At 41.8% G+C, this 18,656-nt stretch overlaps 1 protein-coding gene across 12 annotated transcripts in view; it reads left to right on the forward strand.

Moving 5' to 3' along the window:
• The window catches only part of COG6 (component of oligomeric golgi complex 6), a 279,679-nt gene that overhangs the window by 67,773 nt on the left and 193,250 nt on the right, over positions 1-18,656 (forward strand). For 8 of the 12 annotated variants that reach the window (XR_009559818.2, XR_009559811.1, XR_009559812.2 and 5 more), the window contains one exon: positions 7,565-7,739. The exons of 2 other annotated variants lie outside the window; for them this stretch is intronic. Coding sequence is in view for 1 of the 10 variants with exons in the window: in XM_060288159.2 (XP_060144142.1) it covers positions 7,565-7,739 (175 nt within the window). In the remaining 9 variants the exon portion in view is untranslated. Of the gene's footprint in view, positions 1-7,564; positions 7,740-10,713; positions 10,849-18,656 lie in introns of all 12 variants that reach the window. 2 more of the 12 variants (XR_009559816.2, XR_009559817.2) reach the window with 2 other exon arrangements.

Below are 18,656 nucleotides of genomic sequence, written 5' to 3' on the forward strand. Positions count from 1 at the left end.
TTCCCAGTTTCAAAACTTGTTACAATGCCACAGTAATCGAAACAGTGTGATAGTAGCATAAGGATAGACATACAGTTCAGTGGAACAATTTAGAGTTCAGAAATAAATCCATGCATCCATCATCAACTGATTTTTTTACAAGGCTGCCAAGACCATTCAATGGGGAAAGAACAGTCTTTTTAACAAATGGCACTGGAACAACTGGAAAACCACATGGAAAAGATTGAAGCTGGACCTATATCTCATACCATATCCAAAAATCAACTCAAAATCAAAGATCTAAATGTAAAAGCTAAAAACTAAAACTCTGAGAAGGAAACATAGGTGTAAATCTTTGTGGCCTTGTATTAAGCAACAAGTTTTCGTCTTTTATACAATAATGGATTTTTAAATAAAAATATGAGTAAAATGTAGAGTCACATAATGTTGAATACTTGCAGTAGGTCAGTTTATTTTTCCTATTAATTAAATATGCTGTTAACAATTATAAATAGATAGGCCTACATATGGTTACTTTTGGGCTATAGTTGTATTTAAGCACAACTATTTGGAAAATGCATACTTATTCCTCCTCAGAGAGAATGTGCTTTTGGAAATGGATAATATAATTATGTATTTTTATGGATCCAAATATAAAACTACCATAAATTGGCTATGAAATGAATGTAATAATCATATTAATAACGGCATGCCAGCCTATCAAATTCAACTAACATTAATGCCAGTGAATATTAAAAAATAAAAACTTTCCTAGCACTGATAATGTAATAAGTAAAAATAAATTGTACTAAGTTTATAAAAATGAGATGAATTGGGGGAAAATTTTGATAGGGCCAAAAATATCCATATGAAATATTTGCTTGCTCTGAGGGGATATATCATTTTTTGACAAAGTGTTTTGTCATTGTGTATTTTAAACAGGGAAAGTCCAAGCCAATCTAGAGTTTTCAAAGTTTATAGCTTGGCCACCAGGAAATTAATGTACTTGAGTATGCTCTTTATTTCCGTTAATGTCAAGATCTGAAATTCCCCTGGAACAAGCATTAGTTTTTTGCCCACTAACTGCAAAATGACAGGGAGCAAGAGTGATTTTCCTTATGCAAGCCATCATCAAAAGTTGGGTCTCCTGTGTAGAGCCCAGCCTTTCTACGGGTGTCATATGTATGAGCCTAGTCTGCAGGATTCAGACAAGAGCTGGCTACTGTTGCTAGCCAGGCCTCTGATGGAACATAAAATGGTAATGGGGATTGAGCTGAGGTAGAAAAATGCACTTGCCTTAGAAGCCGCGTCTCAAAAAGGAAACCAAAGATTTGATTAATATTCCACAGACTTGTAATATGTATTTAATAGCAGATCAGGAATCTTTCTTAACAACTGTATTAGTTCCTTTTCATAAACAAAGATGTAAGCAAAGCATTCGAAAGCCAAAAGGCTGTCGTTAAAAACAAAAGTCAACAACAAAAAGAAAAACATCAAGTTACCCTGCTTTTATTCTGAATCTTACAAAGAAGAAAATCACTTATCCACTGAGTAGTAACAGGTTAAGGTAATGAATCATACAATATTAAACCATGATGGAATTTGCAGAAACCAAAAATGTGCAAATTCACTCTTATGATTTCCCGAAAGACTCTCTTTTTGCAAGTGGTAAATCATTAGCAGTGGTGTTGCTCTTGGTAACCGCAGGTCCTAAGGGATGGTGCAGAATTAGTATTGCTTCCTACTTTCTGTATGTCATCATGGTGGGGTGAGGCTAGTGCCATCTCTGTCATATATCTAATTTCCACATATGTGGATACATTTCTGGATCTTTGTTGCATTCTTCTCATGGGTGTATTTATTCCTGCACCAATAACTGCTACTTGAATTGTCAGAGCTTTATAATAAATCTTGATATCAGGTAGGGTGTTCCATTTTATTTTCTTCATCTAGAGTGCTTTGGGCGTTCTTGGCTTTTAGCTATTTCACTTAGATTTTAGAATCAACTTTATATTTCTCAAACAGCAGTTGGGAATATGGTTGTGATTACTTTGAATCTATATATAAATTTGGATAGAATGAATATCTCTATGATCTTAAATAATTCAATTTGTGAACCTGTTGAATTTTCCCTGTTTATTCAGGGTAGGGTTAGTGTCCCTTAGAAAAACTTTTATAATTTTCTCCATATAAATCTAAGAAAATTTTGTTATATTTTTTTCCTAAGAAACTTAACAATTCTTGTTTATAGTGTAAGTGGTATCTATTTTTAAGTTACATTTTTAAATTATTGGTTGCTGTATATAGAAATGGAATTGATTTTTGTGTGTTGATTACATTAGATCCAAGCATTAACTAACTTTTTATTTCTGATGATTTTACTTTGGGTTTTCTGTATAGACATTTATATTATTTGAGACTAGATGACACTTTTGTTTCTTTCTTTGCAATCTATAAGCCCTTTATTTCTTTTCCTTGCCTTAATGTGCTGACTACAACCTCTAGCACGATGTAACTAATAGCAATGATAATAGACACTTAATTCTGATTTTAAAGGTAATGCTTGCAGTATCTCACCACTAAGAATTAGGTTTTTAGTTGATTAATCAGAGAGGAAGTTCTTTATATTCTTACATGCTCTTAGTTATTAATTATGAATAAGTGTTGAATTTTATTAAGTGACTTTCAGAATCTATTGAGATGTGCATGTGGCTTTTTTCTTTTACTTTTTAATCTGGTAAATGACATTTATATTTTTTCTGATGATAAAGAACTCTTGCATTCCTGGGATAATCCTAAATTGATCATATTATTTTCTCTTTTTGTATAAACCACTGGATTTAGTTTTGTTTATTTTTGTATGTTGACTAGTGACCTTGCTAAATTTACCAATTAATTCTAAATTTTATCTGTAGATTCTTTTGTAAACTTTATCCATGCATTCCATCACATAGTCGGTGATTAATGGGAGTTTTGATTCTTCTTTTAATTTTTCTAGCTCTATGGTACTGTATAATGTTTAACCAGTATGATGTTACAGTGTTGAATAGAAGCGGTGAGGGTAGTCACCCTTGTCACCCTTGACTACCCTTTAGAGGATAGTCACCCTTCTAAAATGTGGGGAAGGAGGGAAAGCTTTCACTAGTAGATATTTTGTAGATAAGCTTTATCAAATTAATAAAGTTCACTTCTGTTCTAATTACTTTAAATTATGAATGAGTATTGAATATTATCAAAAAATTTTTTTTCTCTATTTAGATAACCATATGGTACCCCTCCCCATTATTTGCTTAATGTGGAGAATTTCAAATGTCAAAATAACCTTGCCTTCCTGGAATAAATCCAGTGGGCATAATGTACAATCTCTTTCTATACATCTCTTGATTTGTTTTATTAATATTCTATTTAGAATTTTTGCATCATGTTCATGAGAGATTGCTCTGTAATTTTCCTTTTTTTTCAATGTCCTTGTCAGGTTTTGGTAACCAAACCTCATAAAACTAAGTGGGACGTGTTTTCCCTTTTTCTCTTGTCTGGAATAGTTTGTGTAAAATTGTTATTACTTCTTCCTTAAATGTTTAGAAGAATTCCAGGTGAAACCAGCTTACCTGGTGTTGTCTTTGTGGAAAGGGTTTAAATTGCAGGATTAGTTTTAAAAATAGATACGGGACTATGCATATGGTCTATTTCTTCTTGTGTTAGTTTTGATGAATTCTGTTTTTCAAGGTATATGTCCATTTCATCTAAATGTATTGTCATCCTCTTATCTTTTTTAATGTCTGTGGACCTGGTAATAGTAATTTGTGTTTTCTTTATTTCTTTTTTTGTTTCCTTCTTAGTCTTGCTAAGAGTTATGGACTTTGCTAGTCTTGTCAGAGAATCTGTTTTTGATGTGATTGATTATGTTTGTTTTCTATTTTGTTGGTTTTTTTCCTTATCTGTATTATATCCTTCCTACTACTTTATTGGTATTTTATTTGCTCTTCTTCTTCTACCTTCTGTTTTTTTGGCCATGCTGCTCAGTTTGCAGGATCTTAGTTCCCTGACTGGGATCCAACCCGTGCCCCCTACAGTGGAAGCGTGGAGTCCTAACCACTGGGCCACCGGGGAATTCCCTTTTTCTACCTTCTTGAAGTGGAAGTTGTATCATCAGTTTTCAAATTTTCTTCTTTTGTAATATATTCACTTAAATATGTTCATCTGTATTTCCTTCTAACACAGACTTAGCTATATCCATAACTTTTATGTCATATTTTTATTATCTTTCACTTCGAAGTATTCTCTCGTTTCCATTGTGATTTCTTTTTTGACTCATGAATTATTTAGAAATGTATTTACAAATATATGAAGACTTCCTAGTTATCTTTTTATTATTGATTTTGAGCTTAATTCTACCGTAGCCAGGAAATACATACTGTATATCAGTCCTTCTATATTTGTTCATACTTGCTTTAGGGTCCAGCATATGACCTATTTCAGTGAACGATATCCCCCTTACACTTGAAAATGATGTGTTCTGTAGTTACTGGGTGCAGCGTTCCACGTGTGTTAAGAGGATAAACATTGTTCATCTTGTGCAGATCATCTGTAGTCATGATGTTTGATCTGCATGTTGTCTCAGCTACTGAGAGAGATTTAAAAACAAAATTTTTAACTGTGATCGTGGATTGGCTTATATTTCTTTTTAGTTTTGTCAGTTTATGTTTTATATGCTTTGAAGCTATTTCTCAATATTTAAATTTTATTCATTATAATTTTTTCTTTGAACCATTAGTTACTTAGAAGTACATTATTTGCATTTTTGCTATTAAAGTTTTTAGCAAGGGAATGAGGCAATAAAATTTATTTCTTAAAAAGAAATATTGATGATGATGTCGATTTCCTTCTGCCATGCCCCTTGGGCATCCACTGGCTGTGTCCTACTCCACAGTTATAAACGTAAACTACAGACTCACCAATTAAGCTGATGTATGAACTAGTGGCAGCACCAGTCACTATGATCCCATGATAAATTCAGCTAAATCCTCACGTTCGTATTGTTCACTCCTGTCCTTCTCTCTCAGACCCTGGGTTGGGTGATGTGGATTCTGTTGGCTTTTACTGGTGTTTGAATACTAGCCTATGACTTTAATCTCTAAGAGATCTTGATGTCTTATATACTAATCTGATTTAATTGACCAAAACGACCTCATCTCAAAGTGAGTTATGGTAAATAAAAACGTTAACAAGTATAAGCAAATATATCACACTGGTTTCCAGCTCCCAGTTTTTTGAGATAATAAAATGTGAATCCTTTTTATCACTGAACATTGCAATATTCATTGTAGATGGTTTTTCTTGAACAAAATAAGGAGGCAGTTTTCTTGTTTGGTGGACATTCTGCTATTTATAAAATCTTCCATAACCTGAAGCATACACGTAATGTAAAATTCAGTTTGGTTTATATCCAATAGCTTCTGAGAGTTTTCCATGGACTTTTGGTGGTCGGCAAAGGACTTATTGGAATAGAAGTATCACAGCTTCTGTGCTGTGTGCAGATGCTTACTGAGTGTGATGAAGGAATCATTCTCTATCTAACTGAGCACATATTCTGAGCAATTAGGCCAAGTGCCAAAACCATTAAGGCTCAAATGCCAAGTGCCTGTAGGGAGGGTTCTGTTACTGGATTTAGCAACCAACCCCTGGCTCACTTACCAGAGGGGGGCACTCCAGGCTTCCTGATCGCCGTGCCAGCCTGGCTGAGACTCAGCAGCTGTCACCCGGCTGCTGCTGGCTTCTACACGCTCTCCCCATCGCTGCCTCTGTCCCCCCTCTTCTTGCCCATCTGCCCTCCATGTGGCTGCCACTTGAGTGGTGGGCGCACAGTTGGAGGCACCTTACAAGTTGAGTCATGACACCAGCTGACACATTGCATTCACCTTTCCAGTGCCTCCATACCCCGCAAGCCCCTTCTACAGCTTGGCAGCTTGAAAGGAAAGGATTGCCAATTCCTGTTTCATAACATTTCAAGGGCTCCATTCTGAGTCTCTGGAGTATCCTGGCGCTCAAGGAAACTGAGCACGGGGGCGGGAGAGGGAGAGCCACACGGGAAATTATGGACATCCAGGCAAGCCCTGGCCTGCACCCAACAAAACCTGGGGAGACAGGGAACGAGAGTAGCATTTGTAACTCCAAAATTGTATCAAGATGAGCTGAAGTCTGGTTCTGTCACTTCCCCATCCTGCCCTGTCCCACAACCATCACCCCCCCCAAAAAAAAAGAGCGGTGCAATTTCTTAACAATTTGACTTTTATCCAGAACTGAGGCTCTTTGTTTGTTAGAGCTAAGCATTTGGTCCAAGACTGTCTGATTCTTTCTGTGGGAACTTGAATCAGCACCCGCCACCCCAGGCCCCATAGAAGAAGCAGATGGGGATCTTGGCGAGGTTCGGAAGTCCAGGACTTGGACAGGTTGAGAGTTCTATCTGCCAGACTGACTGGCTTGTAATTAAAAAGCTTCTCCTCTTCCTCTTTTGCACTTCTCAACTTATCTGAGGAATCAAGAGAGTGTTCAATCATGCATAAAGACAAATCTGTCCATATAAGTGCAGATCTGCATTTGAAGTCAAGGGCTTACCAGCAGAGATGAGTCACGCAGGCTGGTTAGGGCGATGGGGCACACCCAGTGTTCTCTGCACGGTTAGGGCTGGGGTGTGCAACCCCCCTTCCCCTCTGTTTGCATCTCTAGTCCCTCACCTAAGCTGCGCCTACACTAAACACCCCTTGACTGCAGGATTCTGAAGCGGGTTTTGGGTCTTGTTAGTGACACTGACACCAGATTGTTAATGTTTATCTGCCTTCTAATACTCAAAAGAAAATAAGTCGGGCTTCCCTGGTGGCGCAGTGGTTGAGAGTCCGCCTGCCGATGCAGGGGACACGGGTTTGTGCCCCGGTCCGGGAGGATCCCACATGCCGCGGAGCGGCTGGGCCCGTGAGCCATGGCCGCTGAGCCTGCGCGTCCGCAGCCTGTGCTTCGCAACGGGAGAGGCCACAGCAGTGAGAGGCCCGCGTGCCACCAAAAAAAAAAAAAAAAAAGTCATTAGTCTCGACATTTTAATGTGTGAGTGTTCTGAGAAAAAACTTAAACTTGCTCCTTTGGACTAAGTTGTGCTCGTTGTCAGATTGAATGCATGTTAGAAACTTAAGAACAAAGTGAGGCATGACCACTTACGGCTCTTGGCGTAATAAGAACTTGGAGTTATTTTCACAAATATCTGTGTTTTTCTTTAAAATGTTCTAAAAGTGCCGAGGAGTTGGGGTCTTCTCCCTAGAGGAGCTCTTCAGTGGGGCATTGGTGATTTGGAGGGGGCAACAGCAGGAAGCACTGCGGTCACTGCCCACCTGTGACGGAAGAAGAGTGTTATTTCTCTGTGTGTTCATGGAGGGATCGTTTACGGATCTCACCAGAGTCGTGTGCACACTTCCAGGGCAGGAGGGGAAGATGTCACTTGTAGGGGTTTCCTTACAGGTTGGCAAGGACTGTGCTGCTACCTGGGGGTGTTTCCCCTGGAGTCATTCTCTGATGCTTAGATTTCCCTCTCACACAGGCAGACGACTCCCATTCCAGCTCTGAATTCTGCCGGGATAGCAGGAGAGGTGCCACTTGTCCAGCTTGCTTGGGTAGCCACACCAGGAGGAACTCTGGAGACGGTGGAGGGACAGGGATCTCTCCTCTGCAAGACTAGAGCTTTATCTTCCAAAGTGGAGACGCCCCAGCAGGAGGTGAGACCTGCTTACCATTAGTTGGTCCCGCTCTGAGTCATCACTGCCTGAAGCAGCTACCAGCTGTGGGCTTCACCAGTCCTTCGGAGGACCCCATGGTCACCGGGGTCTCCTCCGACCTCGTGGCACAGTCAGGCATTCTCAGATCGCTCCCACTCACATTCGTTTATGCAATTTTGTTTTTCTTGCAGTTTAACACACGCATCTCCGTCTCTCTCTTTCACACCCAGGCACAGTGAGATTTAGTAACCCATTTTAATGAGGCAATTATATTTTAACTCTATTATGTGCAATTATCCACTCACTTCAGTTGCCTCAGCTGGAGAGCCTGGTGTTGAGGTCCCGCTGGCACTCGCTTGCTGGCCCCGGGGGCAGCCTGGTGGCTGGGCCTCTGAATGCTGGAACGCGGACACTCCCGCTGCCCCCCCCCCCCCGCCCCCGCTCTCCACAGGTGGCTCAGTGCTACCACAGGGCAGGGACAACTGCAGTTTCTGGCCCACCCAGTGAAGCTCTTGATTGCTGTGTGGGTGGCCTAGATCTTTCTCATCTGCTCTGCTGTGCTGGCTGGGTTGTTTATCCAGGCCCCAGAGCCCCAGGTAGCCTTCAAGCTTGGAGGGACCAGAAAAACAGACTTGGGTAATCGGAGCCATGCACCTTGGTCTGGGTTTTTTTCCTATAGTCATCTAGGCTTTAGGTACCTAGGAGTGAGGGTGGGAGACGGGGGCTGCTATATGCCCATCCTACCTTTGCAGGAAAGTCCCAGTAGTAACTTTAAAAAAGAAGGTTTTAATTATATCTGCTTCATGCAGAGTAATATATCTAATTTATGTGGTAGCACAATGCATAACAAAGCGGTCACCCATGGACTTAACCACCCAGCTTAATAACTAGAATATTTCCGATACTTTTGCATCTACCTGTGGCCATTTAGTCCATCCTTGCCTATGCTTAGAGGGAGCCATTTGCTTGAATTTTGTCCCTACTTTTCACTTGGTTTTCTTCAAACTTTTAGCCCATATGTATGTATCTGCATTCGTTATCTGTTAGTTTTGCTTGCTTTGAGTTTGATTGAAACGGTGTCCTTCTATAGGTAGCCTTCAGTAACTTACTCTTCTCCACGTAGTGTAATGTTAAAGATTCATCTTTGCAGCTGTGTTGAGTTGCGGTTCATTTATACTCACTGCTGTATAATATCCCAAGTTATTTGTGCATCCTCCCATCAAAGGAAGTTCTGGCTTTTCTTGATATTTTTTGTTTTGTTTTTTTGGTTTTCATTATGAACAATGCTTCCATACATTCCTGTGTACATATACCAGTGCACATGCGCGAGAATTCCTCTATCTTGGACTGGAATTTCTGGGTTGTAGAGCATGAAAATGTTCAAGATTATAAAAGAGTGCCAAATTGTTTTCTAAAGTGGTTCAACCGACTCGTAGCCCTTCCAGCCAGGCAGTATCTTTTGGCTTTTTCAGATTCCTAAGTGTTCTATGTCCAATGTGACACGACGGTTAAGAGCATTATTTGGAATATGAACTCCAGATGTTGGCTCTGGGACCTTGCAAAAATTAGTTGTTCTCTCTAAGCCTCAGTTTTTTCATCTGTAAAGTGTGGGGAAATACTTGAGTACAGTTCACCTTGGCAAACTCCTTGCCTTAATGAAAATGCAGCATCCCCCAGCAGCCCAGTGCCAAGTGGAGCAAACCAAAGTCCCCTGTGCTGTTGTTCAGCTGCTTAGTACCATTCACAATTTAAATCTGTCCTGCAAAGAAAATGAGAGATCAGTAAGATATCAGAAGGTATAAACATTTTCTGGTTTGTATCAGAGGTGGTAATTTGGTGATTTACCTAATTAACACCCACCACTACTGCTGGTATCTCGTACATATCAGTTGGGTTTTCTCTCTGGGCTGTCAGTGGAACACCTGTGCCCTCAGAGCCCCATAGACAGCGCGAGCTACACCAAGACTCCCTCTCACTGGAGCTGCCCTCAGAGACAGCCAGTGATGATGCTACAAGCAGTAACGTTAGGACCGGGCTTTCACAAAGCACATTTCTGTAAGGCTTATCATTGTCTCCCCACTGAGGTCCTCATAGTTAAATGTTATTTCTATTCCCATGTCTTACAGATAAAGAAACTGAGCGTTAGAGGCAATTAAGTGACTTGTGTCATGTAAATTGCAGAAGCTTGACTGAGGCCCAAATCTTCTGTCCCTGGATCCAGTGCTTTCCCCACCTCCTCACTATGTCTTACTGTGTCATACTCCTAGTACGTGTTCATTCATTTTTCCTTTCTATGTTAGTAATATAATCCACTCGATTATAGAAAAACAAAAAGAAATCCATTTGTGTCTGCGGAGGTGGCTGTAGCCAATAGCCAGGATACCGAACAAAGTCCACTGTCAAATGTGCTTTAAGAACAGTTCAAGAATTAAATTGTGAAAGGCTCATTCATAATGAAAAAGGCTTCAGATCACGGGCTTTAATTTCTCCAAGTTTTAATGACTGAAAGGTTTGGTGACAGCTGAAGCGAGTAGTTCCTGCATCTTTATTGCTGGGATGCTTTTTCACGAGGAGCTTTTTCACCAGGCATTTTCATCACCGCCTCATCATCTTCTCCTCTCGTTTCTACAAGACCTCACTTGATAATCTTAATCGTCTTTTTAGTGTTCACTTTCACTAAAAAAAGCCTCTCTGGGCTCAGGCATCAGCTGTCCTTGGTGACCGGGCTTCACGTCTGTCTGGCTGCCGCTCAGATGGTGAGGGCTCAGATGGTGAGGACCCAGTTGTGGCTCTGCCCCGCTCCACCACCTGCACAGGCCAGCAAGAGGACACAGTGCCGCCGCTTGGGTCATTCCACTCAAGACTGAGGGATGAGAACCACCCCGATTCCCAATGACTCAGGGCCCAGCCTGCCCTCCGGAGTCTCACTCGGCAGGTCACAGATCCAACAGTCTTTCTGGCTTATTTCCCACAGATGCTGAAAGGCACTCGCCCCGCTCAGGTCACACTGCAAGATTTCCAAGCACTTCTTTGTGCACCGTCTTGATGTCGCGCGAGATCAGCCGGGTGTGATTGTCCCGGAGGCGTCCAGATGGAGGTAGAGTGTGCGGTGAGCCTCAGCCTTCCCCCCGGTCTCCCCAGTCAGACCCTGCCCTGCTGTCAGTCCTGTCACACGGTCATCACAGAGAGCGGTGACTGGACCCTGGAGCAGGGAGTTGAGGAAGTGCATTGGCCCAGGTTTTGTCTCTGCAGGAGAGTCCTGATTTAAGCCCTGATTTGAGTAAATGTGACTTTACTGGCCCTTTCTTTTCTTAGAGACATGTTTCCTGCCCTCAGGGAGCTTATCGTCTTTATTTCCTCAGCTCTTCATTGCTTGAGGGCAAGAGCTGGGTCTTACTTTGTGTTCTTTGCAGGGACACCAGCCCCTGAATATTAGTTGAACTGACTTGGTCTTCGAATCTCAGAGAAGCCATCAGGTGTAGTGGTGGTACACAGCCTCTGGAGCCCAGGCCTTAGAGTCCCATCCTCTCTCTGTCATCTGTTACCTAAGGCAGGTTACCCTGGCAAAGTAACATTGCCTTCTTGTGCCTCATAAACACCTGAAATGGACTTTGCTAAAGTTAATCCCTGGCACTGTGGTGTCACATAATTTACCATCCAGGACTTTTGAATCGCAGAGAAGTTCTCAGTAAACACCTGAAATGGACTTTGCTGAAGTTAATCCCTGGCACTGTGGTGTCACATAATTTACCATCTACTTCCTGGCTCTGAGACCCTTCTCAGACTCCCCTTCCTGGCCTGAGAACTCAGTTCTTGACCTCTTATGGATGGTTCCAGTAAACAAGTAGTTGACTCCACTTACAGTCTCTTTAGAAAACAGAAAAACATCCCTCTTCCAATTACCCTGGGCTCTCTTGCCCCTGCTGAGGACCTGAAGGGTTTTCCAAAGCAACCAAATACTCTAGCCAGAGGTCCTAGTCTCAGACCAGCGACCAGCTAGTAAAGACCTATACTCCTGCCAATTTCCCAGGGACCGAATTCCTTCTATACACTTGCCATTTTAAATCACCCGTTTGGGGCCGGGCCCTTTGTATATTTCAGGTCTCACCGTCACCTAAGCCCCACAAGGCAGACATCAGTATTGCTGTTGTCCAGTGAGAATCAGGAGGGTCTGAGAGGTTGAGGCTCGTTCCCCGGTGGCAGAGCATGGATCAAAGCCAATTCTGTCCCCTCTCCACTCTTCTTCCATCCTAGCTACAGGAAGGGAGAAATAGCAAATCTGTCTCCAAGGCAACCAGAGGAAGGAGGGTGGCCTTCCGAGAGTGCAGCTCATTTGCGATATTTATGTACACTTGTGTCTTGGGAAGAGGCTTGGGCTGGGGTTGAGGCAGCCACGAGCACTTTCCAAATGGACTTCCCTGGCTGTTGGAGGGGAGAGAGCTTCGTGTGGTCTGGATTCCCCTAACAGTGAGAGTCTTGAGCAGCGGCTCTTTCTTTTTCTTCTGACAAAGAAAAAAAGATTTTATGCCATTTATATATTTTTCCACTAACCACCAAAGAGGCCGGGACACAATGATTTTCCATAATTAGAAGCTGATTATCTGTTTCTACGTCTGCTTTGATTAGAACAGGAGGAAAAGAAAACAAAATACAAACTCTGAACTGAAGATTGTCTGATTTTAGATGGGCAGTGCCCAGTCATTAAGGAGCCGGGCCACTATCTTTGGTCCGTTATCTGGGGAATAGTAGTCACTGGACTATAGAAATTCTGCCCCAGCCTAATTTCAATCAGGATACTTTTAATGCTGGTAGTTTTGTAGAACTAGGTTAATTCTTTCCTATGACTTGAGCACCATCCACCTAATAATCAGCTGCTTATTATTTAAAAGTAAATGCATTCCTTAGAATAAGAAATGCTGTGATAGCTTGTGCAAAACCTATCATGCTGTACTGTCTCAGTTCAGGTGGAAATGGAAGTTATGAATCTACCGACATTGTTGTTTGCTCCATGATATCTAACTATTGGCTGAAATGTACCTAAAAATGAATCACGAAACGGAACACGAAGGTGGTAAGGAGTTTGGGTAGATTAGTGTAAAGTGGTTAGGTGAACACCCACGTGTGTGTGGTGTGTGCTGAGTGGACAAACCCCAAAGTGGTCCCTCGGTTCCCAGAGTGGGACTGTCTAATTGCAGGAAAGGGCCCAGCCAACTGCTTCCCTAACTGTATTAATAGGGCAAACCAGAGCGTGCTGTTTATAGAATGCTCACCAGTAAGCCCCCAGTTCATATCTGCCAAAGGAGACCTTAGTCTCGACTTTCAGAGTCTTCCATATTCTCTATTTTTCCCCAAACTTCATATAATTTAAAAACTTTATAAATGCAGTGTACATTTTGAAGACTCCTTTCTTCTAATAGAAAGTTATTTTTTATAAGTTATTACCAGTAATTTCTGGTGCTTAGAACAGAATGTGACGTACACATTAAATATGGGTTTTTTTTAAAGATCTTTTAAAAATTTTATTTTATTTATTTTTGACTGCGTTGCGTCTCCATTGATGCGCGCGGGCTTTCTCTAGCTGCGGCCAGCAGGGGCTACTCTTCATTGCGGTGCGGGGGCTTCTCATTGCAGTGGTTTCTCTTGTTGTGGAGCACAGGCTCTAGGCACGCAGGCTTCAGTAGTTGTGGCTCGCGGGCTCTAGAGCGCAGGCTCAGTCATTGTGGAGCACAGGCTTAGTTGCTCCGTGGCATGTGGGATCTTCCTGGACCAGGGCTTGAACCCATGTCCCCTGCATTGGCAGGTGGATTCTTAACCGCTGCACCACCAGGGAAGCCCTTAAATACGGTTTTGAAACACTCTGAGAACTATGTTTAGTGTTTGGTACAACTTACATTCTTCTCAAAAGCTCTTCTCTTTGATCTGTGGATTTGGATGTTAAATTTCTTTCCTATAGATTTTTATACTGGTTCTTTTGTCAGTCTTCTTGTTTATAATTATTTTTATCAGCAGTTTGGGGCAAACTTTTTAATAGTTTACACCTAGAAAGTTTACAAAGATGCAAAATTTGCAGTTTGTGTTTTCACATTATTGAGAAATCACCATGGTTTTATTCGGGAAATTCCGAAGAAGTGAGACTGCAAATTCATTGGTAATGATTGTGTAAAATAGGGGTTATGAAAATGCAGAGCCACAACAGTGACACTGAAGCATCAATGAAATATCAACACTTCGACAGGGAACAGCATTTCCATTGCTTTCCCAGCCCCCAGGGAAGGTCTGCTTTTACTGAGAAGCCATCAGGTGTAGTGGTGGGTACACAGCCTCTGGAGCCCAGGCCTTAGAGTCCCATCCTCTCTCTGTTATCTGTTACTCAGGCAGGTTACCCTGGCAAAGTAACATTGCCTTCTTGTGCCTCATTTTCCTCATTGGTAAGATGGGGATAATGGTTTTGCAACTCAAGCTAAAACACATAAAAAGTGTGGAATAATGCAGTGCACATAATAAGCATTTATGGGATGTTAGCTGTTCTTAGTTTCATTACAGTTATATTGCTGAAATTTGGATTGGAGAAAAAGAAAGAAAACCACACAACTCAGTGATCTCTACCCATTTAATCCTTGGTATAACAGACAAAGGTCTAGACAAAGAGTGAAGACATCTGGGTTCTGGTCCTGGCTTTGACTCACTCTAGCTTTGTGACCCTACTGCGCATCCAGGGGCTTGGTTTCCTCAGCACTAAAATGAGAGGATTGTAGTGGAGATCCATTCCCTTCACCTCTAGCATCTAAGGTAGTGCTCTAGTGGGTCAAAAAACCCCTAAGAATTTAGTTATTTTTTTCATGTAGTATCACATCTTAATACATCAAAACAAAGCCCCCAGATGCCAGCTGAAGTGAGAGCTGGAAATATTCTGAAACAGAGTTTTCAGAGATACTCTGAAAGACACTTTTTAGGCAAAATTCTGATCAACAAAGAGTTGGGAAAATATGACTGTTTTTAAAAAGCTAAAGAAAACAACTGCAAGAGAATAGTAATATCAGCTCTTTTATTCTAGTGTCTGGCTTTGTTTCTAGGAACCATTAGATGAAACAAACAAGCAGAGGAAGGAGGAGGAGGGAACAAGAGAAATAAAGTACAACTTGTGTGTCATGTATGGTTGTTATTTTAAGAAAATGTATTCTGACCAATTTTATTCAAAGAATAAATCAACAAATACCAAGTAGCAGTCTGCCCCAAGACTTTTTTTTCCCCAGTATAGACCTAATCAGAATAATCAGGTTATGTCAAAAAAGTTTCCAGTAAAATGGTTGTCTCTATCTTTTCCAGTGTTATTGTTAGATACTAGCCACTGTGGAGTCGCACAGCCCCCTTGCCTGGTAGTCTTAGCTGAGTAAACATTAACACTGTTCATTTTCCCCTTGGAAAAATGAAGGCAAACAATGGGAAAAGATGTAACAAATGTTTTGCAGCCTTATTATAAATATTTTATGAGTGAATCAGAGAAATTAAAGATGAAAAGCCCACTGACTCTTGCCGGTACCCTGAAGTCTACTGCTGTATACTTCTAAGTGGTTTGTCTGGTCTAGTTTTTAGTGACTCGGGTGGTAGGGAATTTACCACTTCCCTCAAAGCTGCTTTCCAAGTGGAGACTATCTTGCCTGCTAGGAAAGTTTGACAAATCCCCCTTGCTTTGTTCAATTTTCTCATTAGTCTCATCTGATTTGGCCCGTTTAGTTGCTCATCTTTAGTGTCTTTAGAGTCTTCATTGTTTCCTATGAAACAGTGTGTTTTTCGTTTCTTTTCTTTTCATTTAGCCTTTCTCTCTTCCCTTTTTGCCCGGAAGGGAGCAAAGATTTTTATTTTTTGCTTGTGGATAGGTGAGCAGTAACCATCATTCAGCAAATTCACAGCAGCAACCACAACGTGAAGTGATCACTTACCATGTCAGGTGTCGTGTTAAATACTTTGTATACATTATCTCATTTATTAAGTACCTACTGTTCGCCAGATACCAGGAATGCAAAGTTAAATACGAGCCTACATTTTTGACAAAGCTTATAATGTACCGGAGGGGACAAGCATTCAAACAGGTAACGTCAGCATAGCGTACCCAGTACATGGGGCTGTCTTCAGAGTATTGTTGGGACATGGAGGATGTCCAGTCCAGCAGTGAAGAGAAGGGGACAAAGGCAGAGGTCAGGTGGGGTGGGAGGATGATATCCCAGAGGAGACGAACTCTATACCGAATCCTTAAAGAGTTAGAAAGGGCGTGTGAAGTTGGAGAGAAATTACATAGAGTTCAATGTTTTTAAGTTGAAAATCACGAGGATTGTTGGGAGGTAAGCTAGTCCAGCATCCGCTTGTAGAAAACTCTGTATTACCTGGTGTGAAAACCTCGGACTTTGCTTTGGATTTTAAGCAGGGAAGTGACGTGACTGCCAAAAACATCCAGGAGTGGGGGCAGGAGATGGTGACTGTGGATTCTGTCCTGGTGAGGTGCAGTGAGTGTTGAGATCCCAGGGTCAGGTTAGCTGTTCTTGGCTGGAATATATTTAAGGCCACCTGTCACCTTTGACTCTAAGTAATCAAGTCCCTTCTGAATCTCTGCTCCAGATACCTTGATACTGAAAAGCTGGTAATGGAGAACACATATTTGCTGCAGCCAGTGGGCTTATGTCAAGTGATGGTGATTTGTTGACAATTATCTAACAAGTTCTGAGGAAGACTAACTTTCTCTTGATGGCACATGTGAGGTGTGATGGGAGAGAGATACGAACTACCGCTTCCTAAGCATCCACTCTGTGCAAAGCCCAGTGCTACGGGCATGAACGTTTATTGTGTCAGCAAGGTGGCAGCAGAAGGTCAACCTTCTGGAAGTTAAGCAGTCCTAATCAACACATAATGGGAAACAACCACTTGCAGCAGTGATCCTATCTAAGATCACTTAGATAGGATCTAAGAGATGAGTTGTTTCTATTTTCCCCACAGCCTAAAAGTAATAGATGATAAAAGAAGCCTAATACTTGAGGTCAGTATCCAACTTGGTTAAGGTGATTATGGTATAGCCTCAGGATAGAAATGGCACTAAAGGAAGCTTCAATCTGATAAATTATACTGTAACAGGCTTGTCTGAAGTAGTAGAGAGATAATGTCTGTCTGAAGTTTAGAAAAAGCGGGATAAGGCAAAAGGTCTCTATCAGGATTCATTCAGAACATCCAAGGAAAGGAGTGACTGTAGGTAGCTGATGTGTGCATTGCCATCATTGGGTTTCTAAGGGTCTAGAAACACAGGATGTTCAGGAGCTTGGGTTAAATTGTCCTCCCAATTATTGAACACGTTTTCTGGAATCTGAGCTCATCAGATAATCTCCTTTGTATGAGCAGAGATGGAATGGGACTGTGGTAGACTGTGGCCTCTGCATTCAGACCCCCTGGGCTGGTATCTTGGCTCTGACCCTCAGAAGCTATGTGTATTAGTTATCCATTGATGCATAACAAATTACCCCGAACTAGCAGTTCCGAACAATAAACAGCTCACAGTTTCTAGAGGTCAGAGATTTACGAGTGGCTAAGCTGGGCAGTTTTGGCTCAAGGTCTGTCGTGTGGTTGCTGTCATCTGAAGGCTTGACTGAGGCAGAAGGGCCTACTTCCAGGGTGGCTCACTTCCACGGTGCTGGTTGTTGGTCTTCCCACGTGGGGAGAGTTCTGAAGATGTGATGACGGGGTTTCCCCAGGGTGAGCAATCCAAGAGAGAGCTGGGAGGAAGGGGCAGTGTCTTTCATCCTAACGTAGGAAGTATATTCCATCACTTACACCACATTCTACTCATTCGAATTGAGTCTCTAAGTCTGGTTCAAACCAAGCGAGGGGGAGAATTATGTTCCGCTTTTTGAAAAGAGGACCTTCCAAGAATTGTGCACACAATTTTACACCATCACACTGTGTAACCTTGGGCAATTTATCTAAAATCTCTGTGCTCCAGTTTCTTCATCAGTAAAATAGAAATGATATTAGTATCTGCCTTATAGAGTTGTATGAATAAAACGAATTAGTGGAAAGACCTTGAAACAGTGCAGGATATATGATAAGTGCTCAGTAAGTATTAGCAACTGTTACACTGATGACTAACTCTATTCCAGACCCTCTAGCCTGGGATGGAGCTAATCTGGAAGCAAGAGGAATGTATGCTGGCGCCAGTCATGGGTTCCCCTTAAACTGATCCTTCTTACTAGCAACAGAGTTATCTCCACACCCTGCTGTTGGGCTTTGATGAGCCTCAACACTGTTCTTTCCTATGCTGGGGATTCAGGACAGGCAGTATGTTTACTTCTTTGTTATGAAGACGACTTATTATTTTCTCACCAGAGGAAGTGGTCTGGAAAGGTGTCAGCCAGACTGGGTGATTTCTCAGGTTCAATGGCATGGTGGTGAGGAAAACCAAATGGCATCCAGGGGTCCTGCTGAAACCAGAGGTATAAATCTCAGCTGAGCCATCAGGAGCCACCCAAGAACCCTTAAATAGATCCTGTCAGATTCTTAGGGTGGCTTCCCTGAGGAAAGGCCTCTCCAGAGCTCTGTCCTGAAGTCACCTCAGAAAGCTGTGTCTCTGACATCACAGGAAATGGATCCAGGGCCAGAAATCACTTCAAAATTACCCACCTCGGTTCCTGAGAACTGAGCTATCAGGAAAAAACATAGCGGGTTTGTTCAATAATCCGGCTTCCAAATAGTCCTTAGAGGTATTATCCTAGATTAAATCAAATTAATAAGTATTTATTAGGTATCTAGCATGAGTAAGTCACAGTGTTGCCTAAACTGGAAGAAACTTTCTGAAGGCCAAAGAATGATTAGCACTTTAACCCATGTCGGATCTTAGAAAGATTAATTTGCTGTCTGCCACAGTCAAATTCACAGTGA

The sequence above is a fragment of the Globicephala melas genome, chromosome 18 (genome assembly GCF_963455315.2).
Source record: "Globicephala melas chromosome 18, mGloMel1.2, whole genome shotgun sequence".
Classification (NCBI taxonomy): Eukaryota; Metazoa; Chordata; class Mammalia; order Artiodactyla; family Delphinidae; genus Globicephala; species Globicephala melas.